At 47.4% G+C, this 20,874-nt stretch overlaps 1 protein-coding gene across 4 annotated transcripts in view; it reads left to right on the top strand.

The window, feature by feature from the left end:
• LOC138657324 (probable N-acetyltransferase camello) overlaps positions 1 to 17,321 on the top strand; it is an 80,531-nt gene extending 63,210 nt beyond the window's left edge. For all 4 annotated transcript variants that reach the window (XM_069745052.1, XM_069745054.1, XM_069745051.1 and 1 more), the window contains exon 3: positions 16,412 to 17,321. In XM_069745052.1, the coding sequence (XP_069601153.1) occupies positions 16,412 to 17,110 (699 nt within the window). In that variant the 3' untranslated portion in view covers positions 17,111 to 17,321. The remainder of the gene's footprint in view (positions 1 to 16,411) is intronic.
• Positions 17,322 to 20,874: the final 3,553 nt, after the last annotated feature.

The raw sequence follows: 20,874 nt of genomic DNA on the forward strand, positions 1-20,874 counted from the left end.
AATTCACAGCCTCTGATAGCTGGATCCCTGGGCAAATTACACTCTCCTCATTGGGCTTCATAATCTTATACTCGTTGTTCATGACCTTACTGAGTGGGTGGACCTCTGGAATGTACTCCCCTTATCCAACAGTTACTAAAAACTCATAACCGTCATAACTTGGGCTGCGAGGCTCGTAGAGTGGTGGCAGAACCATCATTTTTCTGAGTATGAAATTGGTGTGTTTTTTTAAGTCTAAACATGAAGTGGCTGTATGACCCAGTTAAGTAGAAATCCATTTCTCGGATTCTGCTGGTGCCGAAGCTTATAAAACTCACTGCTGGGTGGTTCTACCGATGCACATGCCAAAAATGTATTTGTCTTACTTCCAGGTCTAATCTGCGTGATCATATATCAGTGTAGGGGAACAAAGAGATCTGAAGCCATGTGCTCCTACTTTTTACTTTCAGTTTCCCAGCTGTATACAGGATGGAGGGTGTTATAATAATAATATGTGTATGAGCAGCACGAGGTTTGGCTGAGTGTCATCTGCTTCTGATGGAAAACAAAGTGATACATAGCCACCACTGATGTTTCCACTCCCCAGGTTTTCTTTCTTAAGTGCTCAGTACACTTAATGTGGCGAGTATCCTGTATGGACAACTGCTGCCATACAGACTGAAGAGGGCCCCTCGGTCACCTCTGTCCCCTCCAAGCTTTTCAGTCTCCTGTATGTTTCTCAAGACTGTCCTTGCCAGGCTCTGTCTTCTCTAGGGTCTCCTGTCCTCTCCAGGCTCATCTGTTCTTCCCGGCTCCTCTGTCCTCTCCAGACTCCCCTGTCCTCCCCAGGCTTCCCTGTCCTCCCCAGTCTCCTCTGTTCTCTCCAGACTCCCCTGTCCTCCCCAGGCTTCCCTGTCCTCCCCAGTCTCCTCTGTTCTCTGCAGGCTCCCCTGTCCTCCCTAGGCTCTTCTGTCCTCCCCAGAACCTTCTATCTTCTCCAGGCTCCTCTGTATTCGTCAGGCTTCTCCGTCCTCCCCAGGCTGATCTCTCCAGGGTCCTCTGTTCTCCCCAGGCTCCTCTTTCCTCTCCAGGCTACCCTGTCCTTCCTAGGCTCCTCTGTCCTACAGGGTTCCCTGTCCTCTCCAGGCTCCTCTGTTCTCCCCAGGCTCCCCTGTCCTCCCCAGGCTCCTCTGTCCCTCTCAGACTTTTCTATCCCTACATAGCCATATCTCCCTCAATGCTTCTCTGTCCTCTCCAGGGTCCTCTGTCCTCCCCAGGGTCCTCTGTCCTCACCAGGTTCCACTGTCCTCTACAGGCTCCTCTATCTTCCCCAGGCTCCTTTGTCCTCCCTAGGCTCCTTTGTCCTCTCCAGGCTCCTCTGTCCTCTCCGAGCTCCTTAGTCCTCTCCAGGCTCCTCTGTCCTCTCCGAGCTCCTCTGTCCTCTCCAGGCATCTCTGTCCCTCTCAGACTTTTCTATTCCTACATAATCGTATCTCCCTCAATGCTCTGTCCTCTCCAGGCTCCTCTGTCCTCCCCAGGCTCCTCTGTCCTCCTTAGGCTCCTCTGTCCTCTCCAGGGTCCTCTGTCCTCCCCAGGCTCCTCTGTCCTCTACAGGCATGTCTTCCCTAGGCTCCTCTGTTCTCCCTTGGCTCCTTTGTCCTCTCCAGGCTCCTCTGTCCTCCAGGCTCCTCTGTACTCTCCGAGCTCCTCTGTCCTCTCCAGGCTTCTCTGTCTTCTACAGGCATGTCTTCCCCAGGCTCCTCTGTTCTCCCTTGGCTCCTTTGTCCTCTCCAGGCTCCTCTGTCCTCCAGGCTCCTCTGTACTCTCCGAGCTCCTCTGTCCTCTCCAGGCTTCTCTGTCCTCCCCAGGCTCCTCTGTCCCTCTCTGACTTTTCTCTCCCTACATAATCATATCTCCCTCAATGCTTCTCTGTCCTCTCCAGGCTCCTCTGTCCTCCCTAGGCTCCTCTGTCCTGACCAGGGTCCTCTGTCCTCCCCAAGTTCCTCTTTCCTCTCCAGGCTCGTCTGTCCTCACCAGGTTCCTCTGTCCTCTACAGGCTCCTCTATCTTCCCCAGGCTCCTCTGTCCTCCCTAGGCTCCACTGTCCTCTCCAGGCTCCTCTGTCCTCCAGGCTCCTCTATACTCTCTATGCTCCTCTGTCCTCTCCAGGCTCCTCTTTCCTCTGCAGGCTTATCTGTCCTCTCCAGGCTTCTCTGTCCTCCCTAGGCTCCTCTGTCCTCTCCAGGCTCCTCTGTCCTCTCCAGGCTCCTCTGTCCTCCAGGCTCCTCTATACTCTCTGAGCACCTCTGTCCTCTCCAGGCTCCTCTTTCCTCTGCAGGCTTCTCTGTCCTCCAGGCTCCTCTGTCCTCTCCAGGCTCCTCTGTCCTCTCCAGACCTCTCTGTTCCCTCCATACTCCTCTTTCCCTCCGGGTTCTTAACTCATCACTGTGCATCAGAGTTGCATGAAGAAGCTTCTGACTGGGTTACTGCAGCTAATATGCCCTTATATTCTTCAGGTTGTCGGTGCTCAGATCACTTACAGATTAGGAGTTAATATGTGAGGTGGAAAAACTGTTTAACAGAGGTTCAAAAAGAGTTAATGGGTGTGGGAGCCTTCAGCACTTCTGCCCAGGCTTCCCACCATCCCCCATGTTAGACCTTTCACCCTGTCACATCTGTAGATGACATTGTTCCGTATCCTCAGCGGTGGAGGTGGAGTCGGCAGGTTATTATGATAAAGACGACAGGTGACTCTCCAGTGTCTGCAGGACGAGTCGGGAGAAGACGATCACCTCCACCATCCACAGGTGGGTCTGTTAATCCACCACCACACAGGACTCTTCCCCCTCCGATTTGTCACTCATGAGAGCCGCCATCCTCTTCTGCTGCAAGTACTTTCGTTTGTGGCCTGAATTAGGTGACAACTGGGTGCGGCCATGAGATCTTCCCTGTGTGGTTGTCGCCCAACAGTCCAAGAAGATCAACCTTTCAGGCTTCTAGGAAAGAGGGGCCGGTCCTGAACGAGGACGAGCGAATCAATTCTTGATTAATCAAATGAGGTTAAAATTTCCCCAAATTTGCGTCTTCTATCGAATGGGAATTTTTTGGGATTCAATTTTCCTGGATTCATATGTAGTGGAAAAGTTATAAAAATACGGTAATATAATATCCTCATCATCCGCCCTGAGCTGCCCCTACTGCTACCTCCTGCCCATCCTCCGCTCACTCCTTTAGGCACCTGCTCTGGTTTCCTCTTTACTCCTCGGTGACACTTCTCAGGCCACCGATTAGGTCTTGATTCACATTATGACATTGTGGCACGCGGGGCGACATAGGTATAATATCATGATGTCAAGATGTGCTGAGGCCTAGTCAGTGGCGTCCAAAGCATCAGTGAAGAACCAAAGCCGGTGCCTCCAGGAGAAAGCACAGGACATCTGGGGGTCTCCAGTGGCACGGACAGCACCGGGGCGAGGTCAGGAGGACATTGTATTGTATTTTATCCCCTTCCCAGGTTATCCTCTTATTGTACTTTGGGGTCTGTAATTGGGGCTCATTCAAATAGAATTTCCTGGCTAAAATCGAGCAAATTTGCAGATTCACAGTCCTGAGAGAACAGTAGTAGCCGCGAGTTACTGCTAGAAGTCCCTTTTCCTTTTATTGAGGTTACTCCCTTTAATTTGTTCCCCTCATTTATTTTGTCTCTTCATTTATTTAGGCTTTCATTTAAGTCCCTTTTTATTTTGGCCCCTCCTTTTTTCTCCTTTTATTTAAGCTCCACCCTTTATTTTGGCTCCTCCCTTATTGTTTTTTTTTATATTTTACTTCCTCTTTTTATTTTGTCTCTTTTTTTATTTTGGCCTTTACTTTTATGTTGGCTCCTCCTTCCATGTTGATACCGTTTTAATTTTGGTCCCTCCTGTTATTTTGGGCCCACTCCTTTAATTTAGGCTCCTCCTTTAATTTTGGCTCCTTTCATTTTTGCTCTGCCTTTCATTTAGGCCCCTCCTTTAATTTTGGCTCCTCCTTTCATTTTTGCTCTGCCTTTCATTTAGGCCCCTCCTTTAATTTTGGCTCCTCCTTTCATTTTTGCTCTGCCTTTCATTTAGGCTCCTGCTTTAATTTTGTCTCTTTTCATTTTTGCTCTGCCTTTCATTTAGGCCCCTCCTTTCATTTTGGCCCCTCCTTTCATTTTTGGCCCCTCCTTTCGTTGAGACTCTTCCATTTATTTTGGCTCCTCCTTTCATTTAGGCCCCTCCCTCTGTGATCAGCAATTTCTTTTGCTCCCTATAGGTTTAGTTGCCTGCAGTTTATAATCATTCTGTCCTGGAGTCTGTAATGTGAACCGTCTCTCCATTTATAACATTCCTTCGGAGTTTGTTAATGGACATAGCAGCCATTCTAAAAAAATAAAAAATCAGAACTAGTGATGGGTGAGCTGTCACGATATGGTATGAAATATCATATAAGTAGCTTCTCTTGCTCAAGGCTGTGGGCTAACAAGCCCCCCTTCCCTTTCACTCAGCCAAGAGCTGCCTTGTCAATGTAGATGGGGGAAGAAGAGTTTATTACCTCTAGCTCAGAGAGCAGAAGTATTTACGACCGGCATTTCCTGTGTAAGCTCTTGTCCAGTTATAAGTGAACTAGAAACTTCGAGGATCCATGAAAGATTCTTTGTTTAGTTTTTGTAAGATATTAGGCAAACGATTTAAGCTAGAAATAGGAAAAATATATATTCCTTAACATCACTCGGCGGAGCTGTCAACCGCTGTAAACATGAACTTCTAACTCCATCTGGTAAAGAAGTAGGGATTTCTCTGTAAATATGTATCCCAGATAGGACATATTTGATCTCATTAGAATGCCCACGTTAATCCGAGATGAATGATGGGTTTGTTATGACTATGACATGTTTTGTAGCGAAGTTATAGAAATTAGAGAGAATAGTTTTAAGTTTAGTCAGAATGTAGAGAGAGGAGGGTCTGGATAAACCAGCCTTTCTGTGATGTCACAGCCTTATGGTTTTAAGTGTCTGGAAGGCTCTGAGGAGACTCTTCTTCCTGCTTGCTTGCTTGCGTCTTCTTTTCCTGGAAGAGCTGAACTGGGACGTATGGAAAACTGCACTAGCCTGGGTGCCTGCCATGCTTTGAACATGTGAGTGTTACTTTTTCTCATTTAATCCCTGTTTATTTCATAATTACCCTTGTACATATTTGCAATTGTCTCATTTGTAACATCTTTATAAAATATTTTTGATAAAGCACTGCCTAATTTTTTATGGGATATAATATTATATGTTAGTTCATTCTCCATGCTCTAAACGTACCCTGTCTCTTGAAGAGAATTACGCTACTGTGTGGGGTTAGCTTCGGACCCGTTTAATCGAAGCTGGTGGCAGCGATAGTGTGCAGACTGTTGAGTGATGCTGTAGCGACTGCGGCGTTGATAATTATTGTTCCTGCCTGAGTGGGAGTAGTTATCGCGTCGCTGCAGCGTGCCCAATAGCCAGTACATAGCAGGCAGCCTTTCTGGCGACTAATTACCCAGGATGCAGTACCTAATCTGACCTGAGAGTAAGGGGGCGCCAGAGAGCTGCAAGTTTTAAGTGGAACTGTAAGCGGGATATACATAAATCCCTGCAGTTTGTGGTATATTGAAAGCAGTGGGATACCTAGAATAAGCCCCTGCTGTAAACTAAGAGGTCAATAGCCTTGTGTGTGTTTTCTCATCACATTGTTAGCAGTGGAGGGATAACTAAGATAAGCCCCCCTGCACATGTGATAGCGATCTGTTGGCCTGAAGTCACACCAACCCGTGACGTAGGGGTGACGGTCACGGTGTGAATCGTGACAAATTGGTGGCAGCGGTCAGGGGAATCCTGACATGAGCGTACTCGACTGAGCATCCAGGTGCTGGAGATGCTCGGGCGCCATGCTCGATTTCCTGCCCCACGTTTCAGCCACTATTCATGCGGGGATTGCCAGCCATGCTGTACCATGTTGGTAATGGCCAAGCAAGTGATACACTGGCGCACCTGTAGGGAAAAGAAGGGGGTAGTGTAAGCTGCTGCTGTCGGGTCAGCCTCTGTGCTGACTATTGCCCGTGAAAGCCACTAAACATGAAAACACCTGCGCTTCTAATAGTCGCTGTTTCTCTTATAACCACCCACTATGGGTGTATGAAGAATCATATACTAAGAACCTATGGAACACACCTATAGGGAAACCCAAAATATATAGTGTGTGAGGAGGCAAAAACTTCCATTTCTTCACTAGATGTGCATGATCATGATTAAGCCCCCTAGGCGCTAAACTGTCCAGGGTGAAAATCCAATGTGATTCTGCGCTTGAGGTAATCGCCCCTTCTTGTGATTGTGCAAACCACCTGAATCTCACAAAAATATACTCCCCGTGTGGATTTATTATGGGATTCCAAAAAGTGTCTAGAAAGTGGGTGACCGTTGAAACCCTTTCTATATTATTGAGGCTATGTTCACACGCTGCGGATTTTGCTGCGAGTCCGCAGCAGTTTCCCATGAATTTACAGTACAATGTAAACCTATGGGAAACACAATCCGCAGTGCACATGCAGGGGAAAAAACTGCGCGGAAACACAGCGGGTTACATTCCGCAGCATGTCAATTCTTTGTGCGGAATCCGCAGTGGTTTACACCTGCTCCATAATAGAAAACCACAGGTGTAAAACCGCAGGTGGAATCCGCACAAAAAACGCGATAAATCCGCAGTGGACCATTCTACGTGTGCAAATACCCTAAGGGTCTTGCTACACAGGCATTGTAATAAATATATGACCCCAGTAGTAAAACAAGACATACAATCTTTAATGTAAAATGTTTTATTATTTTGAGGGTCATAAAACGTAGTTTGTTTCTTTTTTCTAAAAGTAGTGCGGATGCAACATGAACATGTGCCACAGGGTGTGAAGCCCATAGGGCGCACACCCGAAGGTAATGGTCTGGTCATTAGGGGCTATCATGTTGCCCAATGTTTGGGCTTTCCTGTATATACATTTGGGGTGATCTGGTAAAAGCCCTGAAGAATAAACCAGTGTTTCCGAATTATATTAGTGAACTGTTTATGATTGTGGTGATACTGGGTAATTATCGGTAAATTATGGATTTGATACGCTTTGGTCAATGAGTTGGTTGTGGCTGTCTTGATTCTGTGGCTCAATGTGCCTGGATGTTTTTTGGACCTGTTGTTTAGCTGTTTCCAGCAGTGGATCAGAATATCTTTCTTCCAGGAACTGGCGAGTTAGGTGACCTGTTTCCTTGGTATAATCCTGGAGCCTAGAACAGTTGTGTCTCACACGTGTGAATTGGCCTTTAGGAATATTGATCAGCCATGTGGGGAGATGGAAACTGTTGATATCAATAAAGCTGTTGGCGTCCACGTCCTTACGATGGCACCTAGTGTAAATTCCATTGGTTTCCACATAAAGTTCTAGATCCAGATCTTAGTTGTGCTAGTAGTTGAGGTGAATTATATGCCGAATGTATTCCTGATTAGATTTATGATAAATTCATCTAGGTCCTTTTGAGGACCGTCCCAAATAAACAACACGTCATCTATGAAGCGTCGCCACTTAACCAAGCCGGGACATAAATGCCCGGATTGGAATATGTGTAACTCCTCCCACTTGGCCACATACAGGTTCGCATAGCTGGGTGCAAAGCGTGTACCCATCGCTGTACCCCATGTCTGCAAATAAAATTGACCCTCGTACATGAAATAATTGTGTTGAAGAACGAATAAAATGCTTTCCACAATGAATTCAGCCAGGATTTCGGTATATATCCTGTAACGGGGTCTACCAAGCTGGGGTACCTCTTTCAGTACCACCCCGTGTTTTCGGAGGTCCGCTCTGTGTTGACTGGAGTCTAAATGAAGGACGCTGGCTGGAATTGCTTGATTACATGGTCGCATATAAAAGATCACTGCTTCTCCACGTATTTCCAGTCTGACAACACTTTATTCACAGGACACAGAATATATCACACAGATACAGAGGGCAGGCCAATAGAAAAGCGGCAGGCCAGGCATACATTACAATAGCCGCAGGTGGCCGGAGCCTGCCGATATTTACTGTGGGAATTACAAAGGTGGGGGGGCGGACATAAGGGGAATATCGTGTCCCCTCTGCCCAGGGGCGCAGCCTGTGGGCTGATGCATCTCACATGGAACCTATTATACATACATATAACTGCACAACATATTCTGGGTGCTGAGTGGTTTCGTAACACGTAACATATCCCAAGTTTTTTAAGAAAATATCCCACTGCCTCGCAACCCTATTGGTGGTATATGATGGTATCAGGGGTGAACCTAGCCTCTCTGCTGCCTGAGACGAACTGCAAAACGGTGCCCCCCCCCCCAACATAGTGAAATCAGTACAAATAAGTCTTAGCAAGACCATATCTGACAACCTCAGCTCATCCACACAGGGTAACACACACCAACTCTGCAGTATCCCACTTCCTTACTGCTTTCAGATCTCAAAACCCCAGCTTGTTCCCATAGCTTATCTACTTCTGACAGTCTGATGGAGGGAAGCTGTGAACCGTGACAGAGCTGTGCAGCAGCAGTATGTGGGGCCGGTGGGGGCGGGTGATGTTTTTTACAGTTACTTACTGCCGGTTACTGCTCTGCGACTAGTCCGACTTCCAGCAATGTGTGCGTCCCAGCAGGTCAGGAGATTGGGCACCGCCTCTGCACCTCAGCCCGGGTAAGTAACAGTCACCTGCAGGGCACGCCACACTTTAGGTTGTTGTGACACTGCACTGTCTGAGAGTGTCAGAGCAAGGATTACAGGGAGAGTCGGCACCACGTGTTCTGACTGCCGCTACCTGTCTTTAAGGATGTTCTGCCGCCTGAGGCAAAGTATTCAACTTGCCTCATGATAGCAGCACCACTGGATGGTATATAATGATTTGATGTCTAGGGTACCTAAAATACATCCATTCTTCCAAGAAATATTTTCCAGGGTTTGTTATGTGTGAGTGGTATCTTTGAGGTAAGCCGGTACTAGTGTCATGCATTTCTGAAGATCTGTGTCGACATACCGGGAAAGATTTGAAGTTAGGGGATTTATGCCCGAAATTATAGGCCTTCCACGGGGGCAGGTTTGATCTTTATGCAGTTTTGGGATATGGTAAAATATGGCTATACTTGGTGCTTTGTTCATAATAAAACAAAACTCCTTTTTATTTACCATACCCTGGCATTTGCCTTTTGTGGCTAGAATGTTATGTCTTTTAATATATCTGGCCGTTAGGTCACTACTTAATTTCTTGTAGGTAACTGAATCTCCCAGTAGCCTCATTGTGATACATAGATCTATTTAATACAACAATGCCTCCGCCTTTATCCGCGGGGCGTATAATTATGTCATTGTTGGCCTGGAGATTTTGGATAGATCTACGATCTTGAGTGCTTAAATTTTGTAGTATGAACTTCAAGTTCTTTTGCTTCATTCGTCCGATATCTGCTGTTACCATTGTTTCAAATGTGCAGAATGCACTCGAGTATTCCTGAACTGGATTGAACGTAGATGGATTTGCCAAATTAGTGTGAACATAACTGGATGTTACTGGTTGAGCCTGGCTTGACATAGGAGGACCTTTCTTCAGAAAGTACTTTTTTATCGCCAAATTACGTAGACATTTTTTTAAACTAATATATAGATCAAACGGCTACTCCTTGGTTGTCTAAGGAACTATGACCTCTGCATTGTCAGATGGAATTTTCAAATAGGGCCTTCTGGTACTGCAACATTATATTTGCCCTCTCTGCCATGGGAAAGAGAGATGGAAAGTTCTCCTTGTAGCATGGGTCTAGAAGGGTGACCATCCAGTAATTAGTGTTGGTCAAAATGTGTACAACGCGATGATCACGGGAGGGCAGAGGAGCATAAACTCAGCCATGTGTGTCAGACTGCCAACAGCCAAAACTTCCGTGTCCCCACCAGGACGATGACTTTACATCTCTTCCTCTTCAGCCCATCCACACTGAACAGACGGGACAAGTGGGACAACTCATAAAGTCCCATGGATTCCAGTACCACCTTTATGCTGATGAAACTCAGATCTACCTTTCTGGCCCAGACGTCACCTCTCTGCTGTCCAGAATCCTGGACTGTCTATCAGCCATATCCTCCTTCTCCTTTCGCTTCCTTAATCTCAATGTGGACAAATCTGAACTCATCATCTTTCCTCCATCTTATAGATCTTCCTTACCTGACCTATCTATCGCAACTAACATCACGCATTCCCCCGTACCGAAAGTCCGCTACCTCGGAGTAACCCTTGACTCTGCCCTGTCCTTCAAACCGCACATGCAAGGTCTTTCTACTTCCTGTCGCCTCCAGCTCAAAAATATCTCCAGAATCCGTCCTTTCCTCAACCCTCACTCTACTAAAATGCTTGTGCATGCCCTCATCATCTCCCGCCTTGACTACTGCAACATCCTTTTCTGCGGCCTCCCTGCTAACACCCTTGCACCTCTCCAGTCCATTCTTAACTCTGCTGTCTGACTAATTCATCTCTCTCCTCACTACTCCTCCGCTTCTCCCCTCTGCAAATCTCTTCACTGGCTTCCATTCCCTCAGCATATACAGTTCAAATTACTAATACTGACCTACAAAGCCATTCACAACCTGTCTCCTCCATATATCTCTGAACTAATCTCCGGTCCTCCCAAGACCTCCTTCTCTCCTCCACACTTATCTGCTCCTCACCCAACCGCCTCCAAGACTTCTCCCGAATATCCCCCATCCACTGGAATTCTTTGCCCCAACACATCCAACTATCAACCACATTCGGATCCTTCAGACGGAACCTGAAAACCCACCTCTTCAGGAAAGCCAACAGCCTGCACTGACCCCGCTGCCTCCTCACCACTACCGAAGCTACCGCCTCACCAACACCGGAGCTACCGCCTCACCAACACCGGTGCTCCTACAACCCTCAACCTACTGTCTCCTTCCCCACCATCCTGTAGAATGTAAACCCGCAAGGGCAGGGTCCTCGCCCCTCTGTATCAGTCTGTCATTGTTAGTTTGCTTACTGTGATATCTGTAATTTGTATGTAACCCCTTCTCATGTCCAGCACCATGGAATCGATGGTGCTATATAAATAAATAATAATAATCTACTATCCTTACAACTGGGACATCCCCAGGTACTATGAGGAGGTGCTCAAGTTTACCAGGGAATAATAACTGGAGAGACTCAAGCCCGACTTGTGGAAAAAAACCAAAGACCGTCCATAAGCTTATCCGAGTCAAGGACTGAAGGGAGTCTATTCCAGGGCTCCCTTTGGTTACAGAAAAGATTGTGTTGAAAAATGTGGCTTCCAGCAGGTTAACCAACAGGCACAAAGACCGGGCAAGGATGGCCATTCAGGGGGTCTGCCCCTGAGAACTTTCATGCATGCCCGTGGACAGCACAAGAAGAGTTGTAGGGGAGGCAACTTTGTGTGCTGAAATTGGTCAAGTGACTCACAGGCCATAATTCCTGAATATCAAAGCCCTGCGTATAAAACCGCAGCAGATTTGGCTTCAAGAGGGAGAGGAACAGATGCGGACCAGGGATGGTGCTGAGGCCAGCGTAACAGTCCTCATCGAGAAATTCCAAAGACCATATGTTGCCCGTAAAGAGCTGAGCCCCACTCATTTCGCCCCAGGCCCAGGAGACATTTGCTGACAGTCAAGCAGTGGAGATACAGACCAGAGTCAGAACAACAGGTTGGGAGGAGGTGGTTGCTGCATCGGAGGCTCAATGTCCATAATAGAGTTTGTCAGAAAGACGTGCGGTGCAGTGGGAAAACCCGGTGACGCCCGCTAGGGCCAGAGGTAAAGAAAGAACCTACGTGGTGACTCCCGTGAACGGGTGGACCACCTTCTTGAAGAGAACAGTAGCATCATGTAGTGAAGAATGTTCGCTGCTCTTTCACTCGCATCGTTATCTGGTTCATTGTGGGTTTGTTTTGTTTTTATCACAGGGAAGAGAAAATTGATCCAGATTCTGATCCACAGTTAAAATCATTAAGTCTTTATTCCAGAAGAATTAAAAATTTGTAGAAAAATTCAAAAATACAAAATACAGGAAACAAAGTCCTCTGTGATGGAGGAGTCGTAGGGGGGGACACAAAACATGAGGATACCACAGGATGTTTGTTAATTCTTTTGGAATAAAGACTTCATGATTTTAACCCTGCTGTGGGACTATGAAAAAAATCACTGCTTTGGTATCATGTGGTCTATATGACCCCAGGCTCAAAATCGTCATATTTCATTAAAATGAACATGCTGGCTAATCACGTTTTATTCTGTCATCAGAACACAGTTATGAAATCAAACGTAACATTGAAGTGATTTATTTGTCATTATCAAACACAAAATGAAATTTATGCCAAAATGCTTTACTAATAATTAAAAGTATTAAAATTCAATAAAAAAAAATGCACAATAACTGCAACTGTGTGGATTTTAGTAAAAACATAATGACAACTGTTAAATATGCTTATTTCGTACATTTATTTAATCAGGACTCTTCACCAGGTGCTTACTCTTAAAGAAAAATGTCATGATATTCTCATAAAAAATGTAGTGGTTTTTTGGATTTTCCACAACAAAAAAAAAACACATTGCAGCAAAACATAAAATAGGTGAAGTAGTTACAAAGAGATTGTCCATTTGTTAATATCAACGTTTGTTCCCCATTTTTCCTGAGATTCTGAATAGTGGCTCAGTGCTAAGCACGGCAGCCTCGCAGCGCTGGAGTCCTGGGTTCTAATCCCACCTTGGACAACATCTGCAAAGAATTTGTATGTTCTCCCTGTGTTTGCATGGGTTTCCTCCCACATTCCAAAAACATACTGATAGGGAATTTAGATTGTGAGCCCCATTGGGGACAGTGATGATAATGTGTGCAAACTGTAAAGCGCTGCGGAATATGATAGCGCTATATAAAAATGAAGATTATTATTATAATAGTTGTGAAGAAACCAGATTGTATCTTAATTTTCCAGACAACCATGTTTTTTGCAAACCAAAAGAACTGGCTTTTTTTATCTGTATATTGGCTTGTGAATTTAAGTGTTTATGTCTGGTGGGTCAAGAAGACAGACTTGCCAACCAACTGATATACTATCTAACATACTGTGTAAGTCTGTAATAGTGACTGTACATTGAGTGTGTTAAGCTTTGTTTATTGATGTGTGCTTGTATGCTAATAGTGCTACTTAATCCCATCACCATTGTTTACCTCATTATTCTGTTTGGAGTAATATATGGGGCTCATTATTCTGTATAGAGGACTATGTGGTACCAATTATACTGTATGGAGCAATATATGGGGCCATTATACTGTATGGGGCAATATATGGGGCTCATTATTCTGTTTGGAGCAATATATGGGGCTCATTATTCTGTATGGAGCAATATATGGGGCTCATTATTCTGTATAGAGGACTATGTGGTGCCAATTATACTGTATGGAGCACTATATGGGGCCATTATACTGTATGGGGCAATATATGGGGCTCATTATTCTGTATGGAACAATATATGGGGCTCATTATTCTGTATGGAGCAATATATGGGGCTCATTATTCTGTATAGAGGACTATACTGTCCGGTTTCTGAGCTAATGTAGAATGCACAATAGATATCACTCATGCAATGTAAGAAGTGAAATCTTTGGCATTGTACTATACCTTTATTTCTCTGCCGTATCGGTGCATTATGAATTGTGGTATGTGTTAAAGGGGCCCACCGGGACTCTTTCGCCCAGGGCCCATGAAAACCTGGAGCCGGCTCTGGCTGCAATGAAACAAAGAGTGAAAAATGTAAAGGGGTCTGAATACTTTCCGTACCCAGGGATAAGAGTCGGAGGTTATACAATGGGGGTGAGGGGTGGAGGTCATATACCGGGGGTGAGGTCTGCAGGTTATACACTGGGGGGGTAGTGAGAGCCAGAGGCTATACACCCTGGGCGAGGGGTGAAGGTTATGGAGCGCCCCCGTAGGGCAGTGGTGTACTCAGAGCCAGGCCCTTCGGTTCTCAAGGGGGATGTCACGGTGGCTGACCCGGTCCGTGGCCCTCGGGAGGTCCGTTGTAAATGGGGAAAGGTCTTTAAAGGGATAGTGTTCGTGAAGCCACCTGTGGTATTCGGTCAGGGTGACCGATGCTGCTTAGGGGTCCGCTGGGGTGATGTTATGGCAGCTAGATAGTATACCTTCCCACAGGCGAAATGTGTCCCCAGGGCTTCCCAGTGTGTAGATGGTGAGAGGCGCAGTGAAGAACGAGGACACAAGGTTGCAGTCTCTTTACCTTTACTGAAGGCTTCAGCGTCCACAGTCCAGAGCACCAGATCACAGGGCAGGCAGGGTCTGGCCGGTCCGAAGGCAAATCCAGAGTCCCTTTATCCAGGTGGAAATCAGTAGCCTTCTTCTAGCGCCTGGGTGTTGTAGTACCTCCCTGCTGTGCTTCTCGGTAAGGTCTTCGCAACTGTTGTGGATGTTATGTCTTTCTCTCTCTGTCCCCCTGATGGTAAGGATAGGACAAACCTGTATGACTGATGGCCTGAGGCTTTTTACAGGGACTCTAGCACGCCCCGGCCCCCACAGTTGCCACCGTGCCTCCTGGGTATAAGATCGAGCAACTAATATGGAACTAGCTGTCCTGCCGGTCTCTGAAGCCAGGCTTGGAGACGATGACTCCCTCGATGTTCCGGCTACCGGCTTCTGCGCCTCAGAGGGAGGCAGAGTATTGCAGGGCAGAACTCCCTCTGGTTTCCTCTCCTTTTGCTATGACTTCGTTTCTCACTCTCTGCAACACAATTCTCCTTCAATGTCTCTTTCTTAGGATGCTGCCGCATCAGTAGGCAGGCACAGCTCCATGTCCTTCTGTCTAGGCCTATGACAGGATCCCACCCCAGAAGCGCAAGCATTGCTTGAAAAAGGTCCACGGACCGAAACGTTGCAGATGGCAGAATAAATACGGGAGCTGTTTTTTCACAATTGCTGTGGTGCTGTCCTTCTCTTCATGCGCTTCTGGATTTACCTACTGGGATGGATCCCCTGGTGAGGACGTGCACTCTGCTGTCCATAGAGACATTGCCATTATAGGGTGCGGCTTTACTATTAATATTTGATACTAGGATCCCACCCCAGTCAGGGACCCACTACCTGAGCGGAGCTCAGATAGCAGTTCACTGGGTGAAGCCCAGCTCACTTCTGCCTCACTTCCTATCCAGACTACCAGTTTTTACCTAATTGTGAAGAGTGCCCTACTAAATAGGAGCATAGCTCCCCCTGGTGGACTCTAGTGTGAAGTGTGGTTTGTGATACCTGGTAAAGTGATCTCCTTTATTCCCATCAGACATAACATCACTCCCCCTGGTGGAAGAATGACATTACTGCAACGACCAGGACCCTGGGGCGCTGCACTTATACACCAGGGGTGGAGGTTATTCACTGGGGGGCGAGTGCCAGATGTTATACATCGGGGGCTGGGGCTGAAGGTTATATTGCACAGGCGAGGGGAGGAGGTTAGACACCACAGGTGAATGGTGTAGGTTATACACCAGGGGTGAGGGTCGGAGGTTATACACCAGGGGTGAGGGCCAGAGGTTATACACCAGGGGTGAGGGGCAGATGTTATATTGCACAGGCGAGGGAAGGAGGTTAGACACCACAGGTGAATGGTGTAGCTTATACACCAGGGGTGAGGGTCGGAGGTTATACACCAGGGGTGAGGGTCAGAGGTTATACACCAGGGGTGAGGGGCAGATGTTATATTGCACAGGCGAGGGAAGGAGGTTAGACACCACAGGTGAATGGTGTAGGTTATACACCAGGGGTGAGGGTCGGAGGTTATACACCAGGGGTGAGGGCCAGAGGTTATATTCCACGGGCGAGGGGAGGAGGTTAGACACCACAGTTGAATGGTGTAGGTTATACACCAGGGGTGAGGGGGTGGAAGTTATACATGCAGGGTGAGGGCCAAATGTTATATTCCACAGGTGAGAGGAGGTTAGATACCACAGGTGAATGGTGTAGGTTATACACCAGGGGTGAGGGGTCAGAGGTTATACACCAGGGATGAGGGTCGGAGGTTATACACCAGGGGTGAGGGGCAGATGTTATATTGCACAGGCGAGGAGAGGAGGTTAGACACCACAGGTGAATGGTGTAGGTTATACCCCAGGGGTGAGGGTCGGAGAATATACACCAGGGGCAATTCATCTGAATGAGAGATCAGGATCCCATGATTGTGAAGAGCAGCCCATCACTTCTCTCCATATTGCGGATGGACCTGTGATGGATTCCACCACCCGCTTTATACCTGTCTTGTATTGAGGACATACTTCTTACTGTACTGACTGTTCTCAATGTCTCGTTTTATTGCAGCTCGCCCAGCAGCAGATGATGGCGGACGTCTTGATAAGAACTTATGAGAGCACAGACTATGACGTTGTCCGTGTGTTATTTGCAGAAGGAATGATGGACTATGTTTCCAGTACCAGCTTTTACTTGTTGAGCCTTCGTCAGGTTCACATGGTCATCCTTGTGTCGTTCTTTACCTTCTACTTGTTCTTCAGATCCTTCTTCGTGTCTCTGTTGGTGGTGGTGGCTCTTTTGGCAGGAGGTCGTCTCGCCATACTATTTGCCTTCCATAGGGGTATAAACAAAACTTACCAGACAGACTTACAGAACATAGAGGAGTCCTACATGCTAAGGAAGAACGCCTGCTTTTGGGTGGCAGAAGTCAATGGTCAGGTAGTTGGCATGGTGGGCGTCCAACCCATGGAAGACTCCCCCCATGACGTGGTGTTAAGACGTTTGTCAGTGGCTAAGGAGCAGCGGCACAAGGGCATCGCCACGAATCTCTGCAGACACGTCATTGACTTTGCTCGGCAGCGAGGATACAAACATGTGACTTTAAACACGTCAACCATACAACACGGCGCTCATCAGCTCTACCTGAACATGGGCTTCAGGAAAGTGAGGGCCAAGCCGGTGTCAAGTCGAATGGGAAGGATGGCAAATGTGACGGTCACCTACTACACGTATGATCTAAAGTCAGAACCTATGTTTGGGAAGTTCTAAAAACATTCATTATTACATTAATAAAGCATCTTTTGTTTCCAACTTTAGACTATAGTCCCCCCAAGACGCTAAATGTCACAACCCCAATTGATAAATGATCTAGCGGTAAACATGGCTTCTTCTTTGAGTGACTGTGCTTGCCTTATGGTCCTGGACCTAAATGAATAAAACAGTCAGCAGCTGCTTTCTTTTGTGGTTGCGGCCAACAGTTGTTGTGCAGTGGATTATATGAGTTTCTGTTTGGTTACTGTACTCTGCATAGGCAGCAAACAAGATGACTAAGCCTGAGCAAGATAGTAATGACCCAGGTGAGCTGCCCTCTGCAGATCTTTGCCCATAACTTGTAATTTCAAAAGAGGAGAGAATTGCTGGGGGAGCTGGCCCTACTTATAAAAAGTTTCCACTTAAAAAAAAACAAACACTAATATTATAACAGACTTTACAATTTACACATTCTTTCCAAACCTAACCAGGGGTATTGCTAAGATTAGTGTTAGGGCTAGGGTTAGCGCCCGTTAGCAGTCAGTGTTAGAGTTAGAGCTGGGATTAGGGTTGCGGTGATGGCTCGGCTAGGGTTGTGGTGAGCGCTGACGTTAGGGTTGCAGTGAGTGCTGGGCTTAGGGTTGTGGTGAGGGTTGGCGTTAGGGTTGTGGTGAGGGCTGGCGTTAGGGTTGTGGTGAGGATTGGGCTTAGGGTTGTGGTGAGGGTTGGCGTTAGGGTTGCAGTGAGCGCTGACATTAGGGTTGTGGTGACGATTAGGCTTAGGGTTGTGGTGAGTGTTACAGAACCCCCAGCACCAAGAATATGTTATGCAGTATATATTATGTATAATAGGTTCCATGTGAAATGCATCAGTCCACAGACTGCACCCCTGGTCAGAGGGGACAAGATATTCTCCTTCTGACCTCCCCCACCTTTGTAATTCCCACAGTAAATATCAGCAGGCTCCAGCCCCCTGCGGCTATTGTAATGTATGTCTGGCCTGCTTTTTCTATTGGCCTGCCCTGTGTATCTGTGTTATATATTCTGTGTGCTGTGAATAAAGTGTGTTCTTTTAGACTGGAAATACGTGGAGTAGCAGTCAGCTTTTATATGCTCTCACGTAATCAAGGAATTCCAGCCAGCGTCCTTCATTCAGAATCCAGCGAAAGCAGAGTGGACCTCCTGAAACACGGGGGGTGCTGAAAGAGGTACTACAGCACAGTAGACCCCGTTACACTGGTGGCAGACAGCGGGATGTGATACCCCTTCTACAGGAGGAAATGAATGAATGGAAGACAACTACCAGGTAGTGGGGAAAATAGCCGACACCACCTATAATGTCGCCGATTGTGACGACCCCAGGGTTATCCGCATGTTCCATGTGAATATGCTGAAGCCCTATCGGGTGCGCCCTGAATAGGTAGTGGCCATCTGTGCACCTGAGGCAGAGGATTTAGGACTTCCCTTGCCTGATGTCTTAGGGGAGAGGACTCAGTCTAAAACATGGGACCAGGTACACTGAGGTGAAGACTTAGGTCCCCGGGAGAGACAGCAGGCGGAGGAGTTGTTGAGGCAGCGACAGAGGATGTTTTCAGGGAAACCCGGGTACACTCACCTGGCACAACACAAGGTTGAGACCCAGGATCAGACCCCCCTGCGACAACCCCCCTTCCGCGTCCCTGAGTCTGTACGAGAAGGGATGCGACAAGAGATACAAGAGATGTTGCGTTTAGGGGTCATTGAAGAGTCAGATAGTCCCTGGGCATCCCCCGTAGTGTTAGTGCCCAAGAAGGATGGGACTACACGGTTTTGTGTAGACTATCATAAGCTCAATGAGAAAACAGTGACGGATGCGTATCCCATGCTGCGTGTGGATGACTTGTTAGACCGGCTGGCAGGGGCAAAGTATTTGACCACCATCGATCTATGCAAAGGCTACTGGCAGATTCCCCTTAGTCCTGATGCTATTCCCAAGTCGGCATTTGTCACCCCGTTCGGCTTATTCCAGTTTCGAGTTATGCCATTCGGGATGAAGAATGCCCCGGCGATCTTCCAGAGGCTGGCTGACCGGCTTCTGGATGGTCTCCAGGACTATGCTTGTGCCTACCTGGATGACATTGCCATCTACAGTGCGACATAGGAAGAGCATCTAAATCACCTAGAGACAGTATTAGACAGGATCCACAAGGCCGGAATCACCCTGAACCCAAACAAGTGTCATGTGGGCAAAGCAGAGGTTCAGTATTTAGGGCATTGGGTGGGGAGTGGGAAACAGAGACCAGAACCAGCCAAGATTGAGGCCATAGCCAAATGGCCCACCCCAAGCACTATAACCCAGGTCATGGCGTTTCTAGGGACAGTGGGGTATTATAGGAAATTCGTTCCCAATTACAGCAGCGTAGCCAAGGCCCTCACTGATCTGACCCGTAAGAACCAAACCCGCCAGGTAACCTGGACCCCAGAGTGTGAGGAAGCCTTCCGCCAGCTAAAGGACGCCCTCACCAATACCCCTGTATTGGCCGCACCCGATCCAACTAAACGTTTCCTTGTTCACACAGACGCTTCTATGTTTGGATTGGGGGCATTAGTGAGCCAAGTCAGGCCGGACGGCCAAGAACACCCGGTAGCTTACTTGAGTCGGAAACTACTGCCCCGTGAAGTGAGCTATGCGGCCATCGAGAAGGAGTGCCTGGCAATAGTATGGGCACTCAAAAAGTTACAACCATATTTGTATGGACGACAGTTTTCCCTCCTAACGGACCATAATACCCTAGTCTGGCTTAATTGGGTCTCCGGAGACAACGCCAGATTGCTGCGGTGGAGTTTAGCCCTACAACCTCTGGACTTCACCATCCACTACAGACCTGGCAAACAAAACGGTAATGCCGATGGACTAAGTCGACAAACGGAACTTGTACCAACCCCATAAACTTCGGTCATCCCCAAACCGATCCGTTAAGGATCAGACTGTGTATGCCGATCGCGTCGCTGAAAAGGGGAGCCGTGTTACAGAACCCCCAGCACCAAGAATATGTTATGCAGTATATATTATGTATAATAGGTTCCATGTGAAATGCATCAGTCCACAGGCTGCGCCCCTGGTCAGAGGGGACAAGATATTCACCTTCTGACCTCCCCCACCTTTGTAATTCCCACAGTAAATATCAGCAGGCTCCGGCCCCCTGCGGCTATTGTAATGTATGTCTGGCCTGCTTTTTCTATTGGCCTGCCCTGTGTATCTGTGTTATATATTCTGTGTGCTGTGAATAAAGTGTGTTCTTTTAGACTGGAAATACGTGGAGTAGCAGTCAGCTTTTATAGCTCTCACGTAATCAAGGAATTCCAGCCAGCGTCCTTCATTCAGAATCCAGCAAAAGCAGAGTGGACCTCCTGAAACACGGGGGGTGTTGAAAGAGGTACTACAGCACAGTAGACCCCGTTACAGTGAGGGTTGGCGTTAGAGGTGTGGTGAGAGCTGGCATTAGAGTTGTGGTGAGGGCTTAGGGTTGTGGTGAGGGTTGGCTTTAAGAGTTGTGGTGAGAGCTGGGGTATGTTAGGGCTATGGATAGAGCGAGAGTTTGGGTCAGTGTTAGGGCTAAATCTGGGGTTAGTGTTGCGGTGAGGGCTGGGGTTATGGTTGCGGTGAGTGCTTAGTGTTGTGAGGGCTGGGGATAGGGTTATAGTGAAGGCTGAGGTTAGGTTTGTGGTGAGGGCTGAGGTAAGAGTTGTGGTGAGGGCTGAGGTTAGGGTTGTGGTGAGAGCTGGGGTTAGTGTGGTGGTGA

Source organism: Ranitomeya imitator, chromosome 1 (genome assembly GCF_032444005.1).
Source record: "Ranitomeya imitator isolate aRanImi1 chromosome 1, aRanImi1.pri, whole genome shotgun sequence".
NCBI lineage: Eukaryota > Metazoa > Chordata > Amphibia > Anura > Dendrobatidae > Ranitomeya > Ranitomeya imitator.